The following is a 14,567-nucleotide window of genomic DNA, read 5'->3' as shown; positions in this document are numbered from 1 at the left end:
CTGAGTTGCGCAGTCCACCTCGTTCTTGTAAACATCCTGCTGCACTGCCTTCAAGATGATTGTTTTGGCCTGAGAGAGCTCTGAGGTGTGTGACTGTTTGCAGTGATGCCATCCATTGCACTCTACAGTGTGAAACTTGCTGGAATAGGACTTGGCTACATGAATGAGTGTTGCCATACCTCTTACTAGAGCCTTCCAAGTAGAGAAATGTTTGAACCGTTGTGATCCGAGACTCTGCTCTGTGACCTTGGTTGCAAGAGAGAGAACTTGAGGATACATTTCTTTATCAGTCTCTGGTTGCACAAGTTCAAATGATTCAGTCTTATTTTCTTGCTCTGTGTCTATCTGATGGAGAAATTGAGGGCCAAAGAACCAACTGGATGACATCAGACAAGCTGCTGGTATTGGCCTTGTTCCGTGGTCTGCAGGGTTTACTTCAGTTTTCACATAGAGCCACTGTTCTGGGTTAGTACTGTTCCTTATGCGAGCTACTCTGTTAGCTACGTAGGTGTAGAACCGCCTTGAATTGTTGTAGATGTAGCCAAGAACAACGCGACTGTCCGTGAAGAACCTGACTGCCTTCAACTCCAAGTCAATTTCAGACTTAATTAGTTCTGCCAGTTCAACCGCCAAGACTGCCCCACACAGCTCCAGGCGAGGTATGGTGTGCAATGGGTAAGGAGCTAGCTTTGATTTGCCCATCACAAAGCCTACATGCCATTTCCCATAAGGGTCAAGAACACGTAGGTATGCTACGGCAGCAATTGCCCTTGTAGAAGCGTCTGAGAAAACACAAAGTTCTGTTCGTTTGCAAGATGACCGGGACCGGGGTATATGGTCTTGGTACTTGAATCTGTTCCAGCTCAGTTAAGGAGTCAGTCCAAGCTTTCCACTGAGCTTCCTTCACTGGTGGGAGTGGGACGTCCCACTCGTACTGCTCTGAAGAAAGTTCTCTTACCAACGCCTTGCCTTGCACAGTGATGGGAGATGCAAATCCCAGGGGATCAAAGAGACTGTTCACAGTGGACAGTATGCTTCGACGAGTGAACGGTTTAATGTCCTGTGAAACTTTAAAGGTGAAACTGTCATTATTGAGTTCCCAGCTTATGCCCAGACTCCGTTGGAGAGGCAAAGGGTCGGCTCCCAAATCCAGATCTTTAAAGTCGCTTGTTCGTTCTTCAAGAGGAAAGGCCTCCATGACCCTGGCACTGTTTGAAGCTATTTTGCGAAGCCTCAAATTGGACTCAGCCAGTAGGCTCTTGGTTCGCTGTAGCAGATCAATGGCTTCATCTTCTTTTGACACTGAAATTAGTCCATCATCGACATAAAAGTTCCTGAATACAAACTCCTTTGAGTCTGTGCCATGTTCAGTTTCCCCTTGCTCTGCAGCCTTTCTCAGCCCGTATGTTGCTACTGCTGGTGATGGACTGTTCCCAAACACGTGCACTGTCATCCAGTAGTCAACAATCTCCTTATCTGGGTCGTTGTCTCTGTGCCACAAAAACCGCAGGAAGTTGCGATGGTCCTGTCTGACCTTGAAACAATAGAACATCTGTTCTACGTCAGCTGTGACGGCTATTTGCTCCCTTCTGAATCTCAGTAGGACCCCAATTAGAGTGTTGTTGAGGTTGGGTCCACTGAGGAGAACGTCGTTCAATGACACTCCTTTGTACTGAGAGCTGGAATCAAAAACTACTCTTATTTTCCCTGGTTTTTGCGGGTGGTAAATACGGAATGTAGGCAAATACCAGCACTCTTGTCCATGCTGCAGTTGTGGAGCTGGCTCGGCTTGGTGGTTGTCAATGACCTTCTGCATGAAGTCAAAGAAATGCTCTTTCATGTCTGGTCTCCTTCTGAATGAGCGCTGGAGAGAGGAGAGACACTGCAAGGCATGTTCCCTGTTATTAAGAAGGGGCTTGCGGGGGAAGTGAAAGGGCAGTGGTGCCACCCAGTGGTTTTCATCATCCATATACACCTCGTTTTCCATGATTCTGAGAAAGATCTTGTCATCCACAGACAGGGCTGGTTTGTCGTCATCAGGTGTTTTTCGAAACACACTTTCTCCTATACAATCTAAACTTCCATTAAGGACGTTTTCTAGGCTGTGAGATGGGGCTGGAAGATGATGCTTGGCTGGACCATTTAACCTCTCCTTCACCTGAATGCTGTTCGTGCACGGCTTAAGAAAGGATGGGCGTCCATTTTGAATGACATGGGTCTTGTAGACGTTGACATTGTTTGAATTGTGAGTCCCATCCAGGCATATTTCTCCAACTATGACCCAGCCAAGGTCAAGGCGCTGGGCGTAGTGTGAGTTGTGAGGCCCGTTACACTGTTCACGCACCTTACGCAGAATGTCTCTTCCGAGCAGAAGGAGAATAGGAGCATTGGTGTCGAGGGGAGGAATCTTGTCAGTCACTTGCCTGAGGTGTGGAAAATACTGTGTGATCTCCGGAGTAGGAATCTCTGACCTGTCGTCAGGCAAGTTTTTACATTCCAACAGAGGAGGGAGTGCTGCTTTAGTTTTCCCATCAAGTGACTCCACTATAATGTTGCATGTTTTTCTTCCTGCTGTCTCCACTTTGCCTGAGCATGTTGTTAGAGTATAGGGAGATGCATTGCCATTCAAGCCAAACAGATCGAAGAATTGTGATTTTGCTAACGACCGATTACTTTGATCATCCAGCACTGCATACACTCTGTGTGACTTGTTGGGATAATCAGCCTGGTATACATTCACCAAGCAGATTTTCGAGCATGATCTGGGCTTGGGAGCACCACAGCAGATTTCTGTACACATGGAAGTTACTTCAGGTGGCCTTTGTCCTCCAGACTCTCCGCTTTGCTCATTCTCAGGTCTAAACATACCAAACGACCAAGGAGCTGGACCAGGATGCATGGCTGAGGTATGTTTGTCACTTTCACACTCCTTGCATTTAAGTGTTGCCTCGCAATCTTTGGCAATATGCTTTGTGGATTCACAACATCGAAAGCAGAGGGATTTCTCCTTTAAATAGGTTATTCTCTCATCAAGGTGTCTTCCTCGAAACCAACGGCATTTTGACAGTGAATGAGGCTTGTTATGCACTGGGCATTGTTTGTCTGGTTCCTCTGTCTTGATAGCTGAGCTAGACTGTGAGGCAGAAGCAGTCACTTCAGTTTTCCTAACTGAAACAGCTGTTCTCGGAGTGTATTTAGGTGTTCTATCCACTCTAATGTCACTTTGGGAAGAGGAGAGACTGAATGCAAAACTTGGATCATTTCTGATCTTTGCCTGGGCACATACACATTTCACAAAGAAGCTGAAAGGTGGGAAAGGCACAAGATAATCTTCCTTATACCTGGAACCTTGCGTTACCCAGCGCTCTCGTAGACTGTAAGGAAGCTTTTCCACTATTGGATTAACACCTCTTGCAGTGTCCAAATATGCTAGGCCAGGCAGGAATCTACCAGATTTAGCGGCATCTATCTCCAGTAGCAAGTCACCTAGCTCTCTGAGCTGGTGGATGTCTTTGTTTGAGGTGGTTGGAAATGTCTCTATTCGTTTTAGAAGGGCATTTTCAATCACCTCTGGGCATCCATAACATTCCTCTAAGCGCCGCCATATCATACTGACACCTGCTGTGGGGTTATGAACGTGCACTGACCTTATCCGCTTTGCATGTGCTGCTGACTCCGGTCCAAGCCATTTGACAAGGAGGTTGAGCTCTTCGTGGTCAGACAGATACAGCTCCCTTGTAACTGCTTGGAATGATGATTTCCATGCCCAGTAATTTTCTGGACGATCATCAAAGGCAAGGAGCCCAGAACTCACCATCTCTTTTCTCACGAGATACTAAGCAAGATCAGGAGTATGAGGAGTTGGAGCCGAGTAGTTATTTGGAACGAATGCTGGAGAGACAGGAAGCGATGCATAGTGTCGGTCCTCAGTGGGTTTGTGCTCATCTGCACCCTTGTGTGGCCAATGTATGCCCTGCTGTCTGTTATTGTGAGAAGTGAGTTTCTGTGTTTCCACGTTTTGAAACTGTTGGTGAGTGTTTTGTAAAAATGAATGTTTATCAATGTATTCTGTTGTGCGTCTTGCTGGATCCTCCTTAGCTAAATCCTGTAACTCACCAAGATGTCCTTCTTCCAAATCTGCTGCAGCTGCTTCAAATATGGCTGCCTCTTTAGATGCGGCCACAGCTTTACTTTCCAGCTTCAAAACATAAAGGTTTGCCTCCACCTCTGCTTTCTGCCTCATCATGGCTGCCTCCCTTTCTGTGAAGGATACCTTTATTTTTGCTGCTTCGGCTTTAGCTCTTGCCCTTGTCGCTGCAGCACTGGCAGATGACTTGCTTGACCTTGTTGATGACCTGTGACTTGAGGCCCGGGACCTGGTCTCCACAGACCGGAGTTCTTCTTCCTGGTCATTCATCTTACGGCTATCTGATGAATGAGTCTTTAGGTTGAAGTAGTAGCGTGCTGATCACAGAATTATTTCGCTGCCTTTCCAGCTGAGTAGTGTCTTTTTACTATTCACAGATAGCGAACAAAGACTCAGAAGACAGTTGTTGAGTTGACCATTTACTGAGGCTTGAAATTGTAAAACTGCAAGAATAAACAGAAAAATACAACACAAGTTACACAATTGAAATAATACATGTGCAACATAATGCAAATAGAGTGCAGTATAATCAACAGCCAATGCTAAGAATGAGCTATGTCCATTAGCTTAGCAGCTAGTTAGCTCAGCTTATCTTACACATTGAAACCACACAATCAATTAAACCACATTTTTAAAACATAACTTGGCACACAGGTAAGTTTGTATACTTACAGACAGATCTACTCCAAGGATTAAAACAAAATGATCTGTGGCATAGAACTGAGCTACGATGTGCTCTGCATGGCTTTGCTGGTACGGCCCGTACACACAGCAGCTTTTGGCGATTTGTCCACCGCTTCCAGCGCGTCTCCGCCCATTGACTTTGAATGGGGATGACGTCACTTTCCCTCGCTTGTCGCTGAACTGCATTGTGGGGGGGCGAGGCGAAGATTTCCAGGATATTCAGGATTTTCAGGATGTTCAGGATTCCAAAGTTGAACAATGTTCAACTTCTGAGGCTGAGCTGGAAGCGACAGCCAATCAGATCCGTTTATGCAAATCTGACAGTTCAAGCGCTAGCCAATCAAACCGCGTGCAAGCTGGGAGAACCAGACCCGCAGTTCATTTCTATATTCCACAAAAATGGAGGAGAAGTTAGTTATTGCGGTAGCAAATCACCCGGTTCTTTATGACCAGTCCCTATTTACTTACCGGGATACAAACCGGAGGAACCAGGCATGGAGGGAGGTGGCAGAGACAGTGGGTGAAACTGGTAGGTTTTCGCTTGTTTGGGGATTTTATATCCAGTTTACTTCGTTGCTAGTTTACTTCGTTGCTAGCAAGCATAGACAGTATCATTAGCCAGCATGGAATGTAGCATAAAATAGCACCATAAACATTAATCTCATAAATGTTCAAAATGTTAAAAAAAATAAATGTTCATCATAGCCCTTCCTATTTGACAATAGTGTAGAAGAACCGGGTTTTTTTGCTTTGTATGTCGGGGGGCGGGATATTCATGTGATATTCATGTGATTGGTTGTTGGTCGCGAAATCCCCAAGCTGTCAGACACGCCCAGCTCCAGGATTTTCAAGATTTGGTCAAAGCTGCTGTGTGGACACACGAGAGTCGCGCTATCTGGTGCCTTAAAGCTACAGTACCGAATTTTGCCACTAGGGGGTGCCAATACACTATGGTGTCAGAACAAACACTGATATTCAAAATGCCTCACACATGGACCAATGATCAAGAAGCACGTTCCACCTGACCAAACACCTGATAGCATAATTGTTGGCGCATCAATCAGGATGTTAGCACTATAAAAAGACCACAGGTGAGTACTTTCTTACAGCAACAATGGAAGCCAACATGGAAGCAAGAGGAAGAAGAGAGGAGGAGGAAGAGTACTCTCTAATGAAATTAAATGTTATCAACCATGGTTTGACGATGAGAGAGGCCGGACACAGGGTTCGGCCTAATCTAAGCTGATTTACTGTCGCCTCTGTAATCCGGACACTTAGACTTGAAAACAGGTTAGTTAGTTTCAGCTCTGCATAACTCATGATATATCAGAGCTTATATCTGTTGTGTGAAACGTATGTACTTCATTACTGTAATTGAATTATTGGCATGTTGTATACTATAACTACAACAATCCTGCACAATGTACTGTGGTGAACTTACTTTTATGCGACACAGACACTGACCGACCACTATGTCTTTGTTGTTTATCTGAAGGACTGAGAAACAAAGAGGTGGAAGGCTAAGGATGTTCAATGAGGCAGGAAGCAGCAGCTACAAACTGGGTTTTGCAAACAATGCCATCACACTTAGAGAGATCCGAAGCATAGTAGCTATGTGCTGAGATGTTGCACAAAGTTATCTTTGAATAAAATGTGATTTGTTTCAACAACTCATTTGTATTTCTTCATTTACTGTATTTCTGTAAACTCAAGCAAATCTTTCTCTGCAGAAACCTCTCTGTACAGAGCATAGCCCATTACAGGTGAAAGTGCTTTAGAGTATGCTCAGCAGTGTGTAGCTGGGTGGTCAAACCATCTAGTATTATGAATGAAGTTATATTTGGTGCAAAAGTTTGCATTTGGTAAGTGTTTATAGTTTTGAGGGCAGTTCTTCATTTAGCAGGAGAAATTAGGAGTTTTGCACTTTGGGTGTGTGGTTTTGTGAATTGTGTTTAGTGTTCTGAGAAACTGATTCATTAAAAAAAAAACTTGTGTTAGCAATCGAGAAAAACTGTAATTATATATCAATATTTTCCCATGGTTGACAAACCCTGAGGTGTTAGGAAAATGGGCATTTCTAGCACACCCAAGTGTTTAAATGCATGAATACTCATTTATACATGTTTTTCTGAACTTTTTAACAGATCTATGCTCAATAGACCTCATTCTCACAACAAAATATCACATTCTGTTAAAAGAATGCAAATATTTTTGAATTATTTTGACTACAGTTAAGATTAGAGAAACATGTGTCTATCACAAAATGTCAAAGTTAGGATTTAGTTTGAAACCATTTAACATTTTAAATAGCTGCACAGAATAACACAAGATGCTATAAATGTAAACCAAACACACAATTCTTGGTAGGAAAGTCGTATAGAACCATGAATGTGGCAATGGCCGAGGACAACAGGCAGGTTAAGTGTAGTTTTAACTGTAAATTCCACATATGAGTTCTAACCCCAGGCTATGCTTGTATTTAGAACCCGAAATACAACCAAACCTACTCACTGTGTTCAGGGTTGTGTTCACAGAGTGGCTGTTCCCTCCTCTTCTTTTCCTCTGGTGTCCTTTTGAATGTTTATATTCTGGCCCTTCCCCTACTTTTTTTCTTTTGCCTATGTATCCAATTTCTTTCTTTTAAGTCCTCAAAGATCCATGAGTTACAGTTATCTGGTCAGCAGGACTTTTCTAAATGCAGACCCTCTTCAGTGTTTTGTTGCCAGCTTTAAGTTAACACTCCCTCCCTCTAACAGCTCCCTGCGACTGACTCACTCGCTCAATCACTCCTTTGTGTAGTCTCACCTTGCTCTCTTCAACACACACACAGAAAGAGAGAGAGGGGAAAGTCAACACAAACACACACACACACACAGGCAGAAAGAGAGAGAGGGGAAAGTTGCAAAAGGGAAGTTGGTTGAATATCTATAGGCTGCCCAGATTGGGCTGTCAGATAGCACTCATATTACAGAGCAGTGTGCACGGAGTGTCTGTAACAACTGCAAAAACTGAATTACATGAAGTACATAATGTACAGAATAGAAACACATTAACTTAGGAGGTAGCCACTTGCTGTCTTTCCTCATTATCAGTTTCATTGATAATTAGCCAGGACCTGTATTGGGGTCATGTGTCTAAACTTCCTGTTACCATTGTAGCAGTAGCTTTCATTCTCAAAGCCTTTAAGAGCAGCTATCAGTGCAATGATGCAAGTTATTAAAGTTTTATAAAAAAATGTTGTCGTCACAAATAATCACTGCAGCACTTGACTTTGTTGTTCAGGAAGCTGATTTATAAACATCCAATAAATGTCATCTTTCATCCATATATGTAACAAAGGCTATTATAAACTACATTACTTTATTATATTTAAGTGCATGTCACGGAAAAAAAACTGGACAGTGGTTTTTAAAGGGGCCCTATTATGGTTTGTTGGGTGTTTCTTGTAGTTTGTTTTATACGTTTTAGTGCATGTAAATGGTCTGCAAAGACTAAAATCCCTGTGTTCCCTCTGGTTTCAGACAGAGGGTGAAAAGAGGTGCTGCAGCACAGGCAGTATGAGACAAATAAAGAGCTTTTTGAACATTAAACATGGAGACATGTCACAGTAGAGACACTAAATACTGAAATGAAGCTGAACATGAGCATAACAGGGCCCCTTTAATACCATTCTGCCTCATTTTTTTTCAAACATCCAATGCTGCTGTTGGTTCAAGTTCTTAGCAGAATGGGGCCCCTTTAATATGACATGAATTGAACCTCGTAGGTTAGTTTGCTTATCTTACTAAGCCTGAGTTACGTGACCTCATCCTCAACATAATCATAATTGAACCAGCTGTGTTTCAGGAAGTGTTTCAAACATTCTGTTGACAGTGTGAATGTTTGAACAGTGAATACATTTCAGCTGCCTGCTTCCTCTTGCCATCAGTCATTGTGCGTAACATGTTTCTGTTAGGTTCATAAAGAGGATTTACATGGATGCTGACGGTGAGGGGGACAGAAAAACTTTCTTTTCCTAGTGTTTGTTAAACCTTTTGAGGCAGCTTTTGGACAGGGACTTGTATGTTTGTGTGGTAGATTTTTTTCTGATTTAGAGTTGCCATGTCTTCCCTCATATGAAATTTCAAAGAAACGGAAATGCAAGCAATTACTAAATACTATCTTAATGCACGAAAGTCTGCTAGTGTTCCCAAACTGATTATTTTTTCTATAAAAGGATGATTTTTGAAAAACACCTGGAATTATTTACATTCAAACGGGTTGAAAAATTGCTTATTTAGAGTTGCCTGAACAAAAAAATTGAACCAACAGTAGCACAAAACACAACAGCATTTCAGGAAACACAACAGCATTTCAGGAAACACAACAGCATTTCAAAAAATTTCACAGCATTTCACAAAACGCCACAGTATTTCACAAAACACTACAGCATTTCACATTGGACGGAAAGGGTATTCCTTTAGGGAGAACACTTATTGTTTGTGATTGGACAGAGCCAGCCAGAGAAGCACTGCTGTGATTGGTTGTTTTTGCTGCCAGTCAAGAAATTACGCTTCGTGATTGGTCAGCACCCAACACATCAGCCGTTAGCTGTTAGCACACACTCAAAGCTCACTGCTCCTCATATCTGTTCAGAAACTGGACAAAAGTTAAACATATACAAAACACAGACTGTCTGTGTCATGGCGAATACAGTCACTGCTTTATTTATGTCTGTATGACGTTGTTGTGAGTGTGGACGGAGCAGCTACAGGTTAATTTAGACCAGTGGTTCTCAAAGTGGGGGGCGTGCCCCCCCTGGGAGGCCCAGAGGCATGACAGGGGGGGGGCGCGAGAGCAGTGGCGGAGCTGGGGGTTGGCCACGGCCACCCCCAGCTGAATCCTGGCCACGCTATTGGCCACCCCAAACACCCTCACCACGGGGGCCCAAACAATTTTAGAACATTAAGAAATTGAGAACGAACAATCCTGCAATGCTTATGTTTTAGCAATTCTCCCTTTGACATATTCGTTTCATTAGGGGATATATTGGTTGGGATAAAGATGAAACCTAAATCTAGTCATGAACTTTAGAAACCAGCATGAAATTCACATGTGTTACACAACCATACACCATGCTCATCAGTAACCCGATTGCTACTTCCTGCATTGTTACTGACCAATGGCATTTTGTACGTTTTCTCTCTTGGAATGTTTACCAGATCATCACTTGTCCTTACATGCCAGTAGACAACACACCTGACAAGTTTAACTACCCTGATCATAGATTAGACAAAGCATGACTCGGACCGTTGAACTGCAAGTGGTTTGACCCGAACAGGTCTGTGCCCTTTTGTATTAACTACAATTATAAGTATTTTTCACCAAGTCTCCCGAGCATTGGAGCAGAATTGGTCATATTATAATGGATATGTATCTGTATCTAATGAACCTTCCTGTGTTTCAAGTCAAAATCAGCCTGCTACAAGGCTTTATTAAATAAAACATGAATTTAACCCAAAATGGACTCTGTGCTAACATCAGATGTGCTTAGACCATATGTTCCATAGATCTCTAGAAACAAAGAATGTGGATGCATTTTCCTGCCTCTGTTTTTAAAACCTACTAAGAACTTCATCCCCTCCTCTCACATACTTTTCTTTTTTGAACTAAAATATGTGACGATAACTGCGTGTGTATCCAGGAGAGTGACTTGACAGATGGTCGCTCTATGTGTCAGAACAGACCTTGAAGCAGCCATGATTTGCAACCCCTGTTATTATAGCTGGAAAGCATGTATATGACATTCCCAAAGTGTGGCCAGAACGGACAAAAAAATAAATACACTCACAGCTTGAGTCCCTCCTGATATCTTAGCTCATCTGGAATGTCCTGCACTCTTTCTTTACAATTTAGTCGCAATAATTACAGGTTTTCAATGGTTTGTGTGTAGATCGTGCACTCGTATGATGTGGGTGTGTAACGTGTTTATCTTGAAGGTCTCCTATTATGCTAATAGTAACGTGGACTTTACTAAAAAATTATTTTTTCAACAAATTTCACATAACTGTATAAGGCTTGTCAAATTGCTTCCGACAAGCCTAAAACGTTATGTGTAATTTGTTGACAAAATACATTTAATTAAAGTCAACATTTCAGTTTTTTTAGTATGTTTTGGATGTGACTGTTGAACCTTATTGGAGCCTCAGCTGTCGAATATGCTTCAGTACACTGATGTAATATTTGGCTCCACTCAGTGTTCCCTTTGTCCCTGATTAATAACATGTGTGACACAGGAAAAACAACATCAAATGTCTTAAAGGTCCCCTATTATATTATATTCAACAATATATTATAGGTCTCAGATAAATACAAAACATGTCTCTGAAGTGTTTGGCTCGAAACACCAAACAGATTATTGCAGCATCCCATAATCCCCTCTGTTTCAGCCCTGTTCCGAAAGTGATGATTCTGTGTCTGTAGCTTGAAATGCTAACGAGCTGCTGCTGGCCACGCCCCTCTGAGAAGTGATTGGTTAAAAAAAACACCCTGCAGATTTTGATGAATTGTGGGTGGACTCTGGATATTTTGTATTGGGAAGAAAGCTAATCTTTTTTTGAATACTTCAACTCAGTTTAAAGGATATCTACCAATATTATTCTAACAATGCAGAACACGTACATTTAAATTTACAGGCGAATACACACTGAGTTGAACATTTTAATATTGGAGATAACAAAGGCAAGTATACCAACTTAAATAATATGTCCATGCTCCAAAAGGGGAGAAGAACATATAAGTCTTCATAAGTCACACTGTTCAATAATTAGAACACATGCGTCCTGTGACAAGTTTTAAAAGATGATCAGAGCAGAAAACTCTTGCGTTAGAGCTGAACTGTCTTACTATAGATATCTCAATATTTCCAGGTTCACAATAGAACTCTATGAGCTGGCAAACAGACTATAGGGGGTTTATGGACAGAAGAGGCCTTACCCTGAAGAGGAACAGCTCCATCTGGGCTTGGCGGAGCTTCAGGGTGTGCAGACGTCCAGAGAGAGATTTCAGACGCACACGCAGAGATTTTCTGCCACCATCGGTGACCATCCAAGTATCAGACCGGGGAATTCTCTTTTCCCTGCTGGTTAGTTCAGTCGGCACGCACCAGGTCCGACAACCACGGAACTGGAGGGTGAAGCAAGCCTGCTGTGAGGGAGACAGAGATGATGTGACAGAGGGAGAGGGTGGAGGACAGTGACAGAGGAGAGAGGTGGACAGAGAATGATATGAATATGAACTACTCTATATGGCAGTGCTTCTCAAACTTTTTTCAGTAATGTACCCCCTTTGAAACATTTTCTCAGCCAAGTACCCCCTGACCGGCCCCAGACCTTTTTGACAGAAAAAGCCTATACATAATTACAATATAGTGATGTTCCATCAGTGTGTGATTTATTAACTCCTTCATGCATGAATTACAACAAACTAAGGATATTTTCATCTTTATGCACGAAAAAAAAGAATATAACGAAAAAATAAATAAAACAGATTTTAAGGAGTTTTTCAATTGAAGTGATATGGTTAAGTTGATATGTTTAACAAACCAATGAACAAAATGATATATTATGAAAAACTATTAATACAATACACAAATTGAACATGTTTATATGAGGACCCCCTTAGTGTTTCTAGGAATATTTTATATAAAATTGTGTTTTCTATTTAACTCTATTTAACAGGTTAGTTACCAGTTTGTAGCTCTGCATAACTCATGATATATCAGAGCTTATATCTGTTGTGTGAAACGTATTTACTTCATTACTGTAATTGAATTGTTGGCATGTTGTATACTATAACTGTACAACAATCCTGCACAATGTACTGTGGTACACTCACTTTTATGCGACACAGACACTGACCGACCACTATGTCTTTGTTGTTTATCTGAAGGACTGAGAAACAAAGAGGTGGAAGGCTAAGGATGTTCAATGAGGCAGGAAGCAGCAGTTACAAACTGGGTTTTGGCAAACAATGCCATCACACTTAGAGAGATCCGAAGCATAGTAGCTATGTGCTGAGATGTTGCACAAAGTTATCTTTGAATAAAATGTGATTTTTTTTTCAACAACTCATTTGTATTTCTTCATTTACTGTATTTCTGTAAACTCAAGCAAATCTTTCTCTGCAGAAACCTCTCTGTACAGAGCACAGCCCATTACAGGTGAAAGTGCTTTAGAGTATGCTCAGCAGTGTGTAACTGGGTGGTCAAACCATCTAGTATTATGAATGAAGTGTTATATTTGGTGCTAAAGTTTGCATTTGGTAAGTGTTTATAGTTTTGAGTGAAGTTCTTCATTTAGCAGGAGAAATTAGGAGTTTTGCACTTTGGGTGTGTGGTTTTGTGAATTGTGTTTAGTGTTCTGAGAAACTGAGCAATTTAAAAAAAGATGTGTGTTAGCAATCGAGAAAAACTGTAAATGCTACATTTCAAATGTTTACAATCCATCCCTAAATTCATGGCCAACCAATTCTAATATCATGCAATAACACTAAGATGACATTAGTTGCATTGAACTGATCCTTTTAATAAGTTGTACTTACAATTTTGTGAGAAATATGGGCTTGTGCTTCACTGAGGATCTTCGTCATTCTGACAGGGAGGCACCTGCAGTTATTACACTTCGTGTTTTGAAATATGTGTAATTCTAGTCTATTAATTTAAAACCCACACTGCTCAAACTTCGTTACTTTTCCTAAAATTGGTATATTTATCTATTTTTTTTCATTAACATAAAATAAATCTCACGTACCCCCTGCAGTTCTCCAACGTACGCGGGTACCCCCATTTGAGAACCACTGCTATATGGTACAGACAGTGGAGAAAAGTAACCAGGTAAATGTACTCAAGTACTATACCTAAGTTCTATTTTGACACACTTGTACTTTACTTGAGTACAGAGGTGGGAGAAGTAGGCTACTCAGATATTATACTTGAGTAAAAGTAGAAGTACCAGAGCGAAGGAATACTCTGTTACAGTAAAAGTCCTGCATTCATAATGTTACTCAAGTAAAAGTACAAAAGTATTATCAAAATATACTTAAAGCAGCAAAAGTAAAAGCAGTCATTATGCAGATTGAACCATTTCAGAATAATATATATGATGTGTTTTATGATGATTGATCATTAAAGTGTTATTAAAGCTGGTAAAGGTACAGCTAGTTTTAATGACTTTGTATACTGCAAGGTACCCTGTACAAATTCACAAATTCCCTGTAAATTCACAAGCTACGTAGCTTGTGAATTTACTCCAGGTGGAACTAAAGTCTGATTCAAGAGTTGATTATATTTCACATCATTCATCCACATCTGTAAAGTAACTCAAATGTAGTAGGTTGTGGAGTAAAAGTACACAATTTCCCTGTTAATTGCAGTATTATAGAAGTACAAAGTAGCATAACATTGAAATACTCAAGCAAAGTACCTCAAAATTGTACAGTACAGTACTTGAGTAATTCTACTTAGTTACTTTACACCACTGCTAGAGTAATTGTATTGTATGTTACTTTATTATTCTACTCCATTACAGGTCAATATTGTACTTTTTACTCTACTACATTTATTTACATTGATACATGATAAGATGCAGTACTGATCTACACATATACCCAGTATTTTACAAAGGCCCCACATTGAAAACTCAAATGTTCAAATGGTCCTACATGTATTTAAACAAGATAATATAATATTATCTAACAA

At 41.1% G+C, this 14,567-nt stretch overlaps 1 protein-coding gene across 3 annotated transcripts in view; it reads right to left on the bottom strand.

Moving 5' to 3' along the window:
- The window catches only part of alox12 (arachidonate 12-lipoxygenase), a gene marked incomplete at its 3' end in the record, with an annotated part of 44,225 nt that extends 32,231 nt beyond the window's left edge, over positions 1-11,994 (bottom strand). The window contains 2 exon segments of one of the 3 annotated variants that reach the window (XM_034199863.1): positions 3,648-4,590; positions 4,820-5,082. In XM_034199863.1, coding sequence (XP_034055754.1) covers positions 3,648-3,689 — 42 coding nt within the window. 3 annotated transcript variants of the gene reach the window in all.
- Positions 11,995-14,567: the final 2,573 nt, after the last annotated feature.

Source organism: Gymnodraco acuticeps, unplaced genomic scaffold (assembly GCF_902827175.1).
Source record: "Gymnodraco acuticeps unplaced genomic scaffold, fGymAcu1.1, whole genome shotgun sequence".
Lineage (NCBI taxonomy): Eukaryota > Metazoa > Chordata > Actinopteri > Perciformes > Bathydraconidae > Gymnodraco > Gymnodraco acuticeps.
This window is presented reverse-complemented; position numbering and strand designations above follow the sequence as displayed.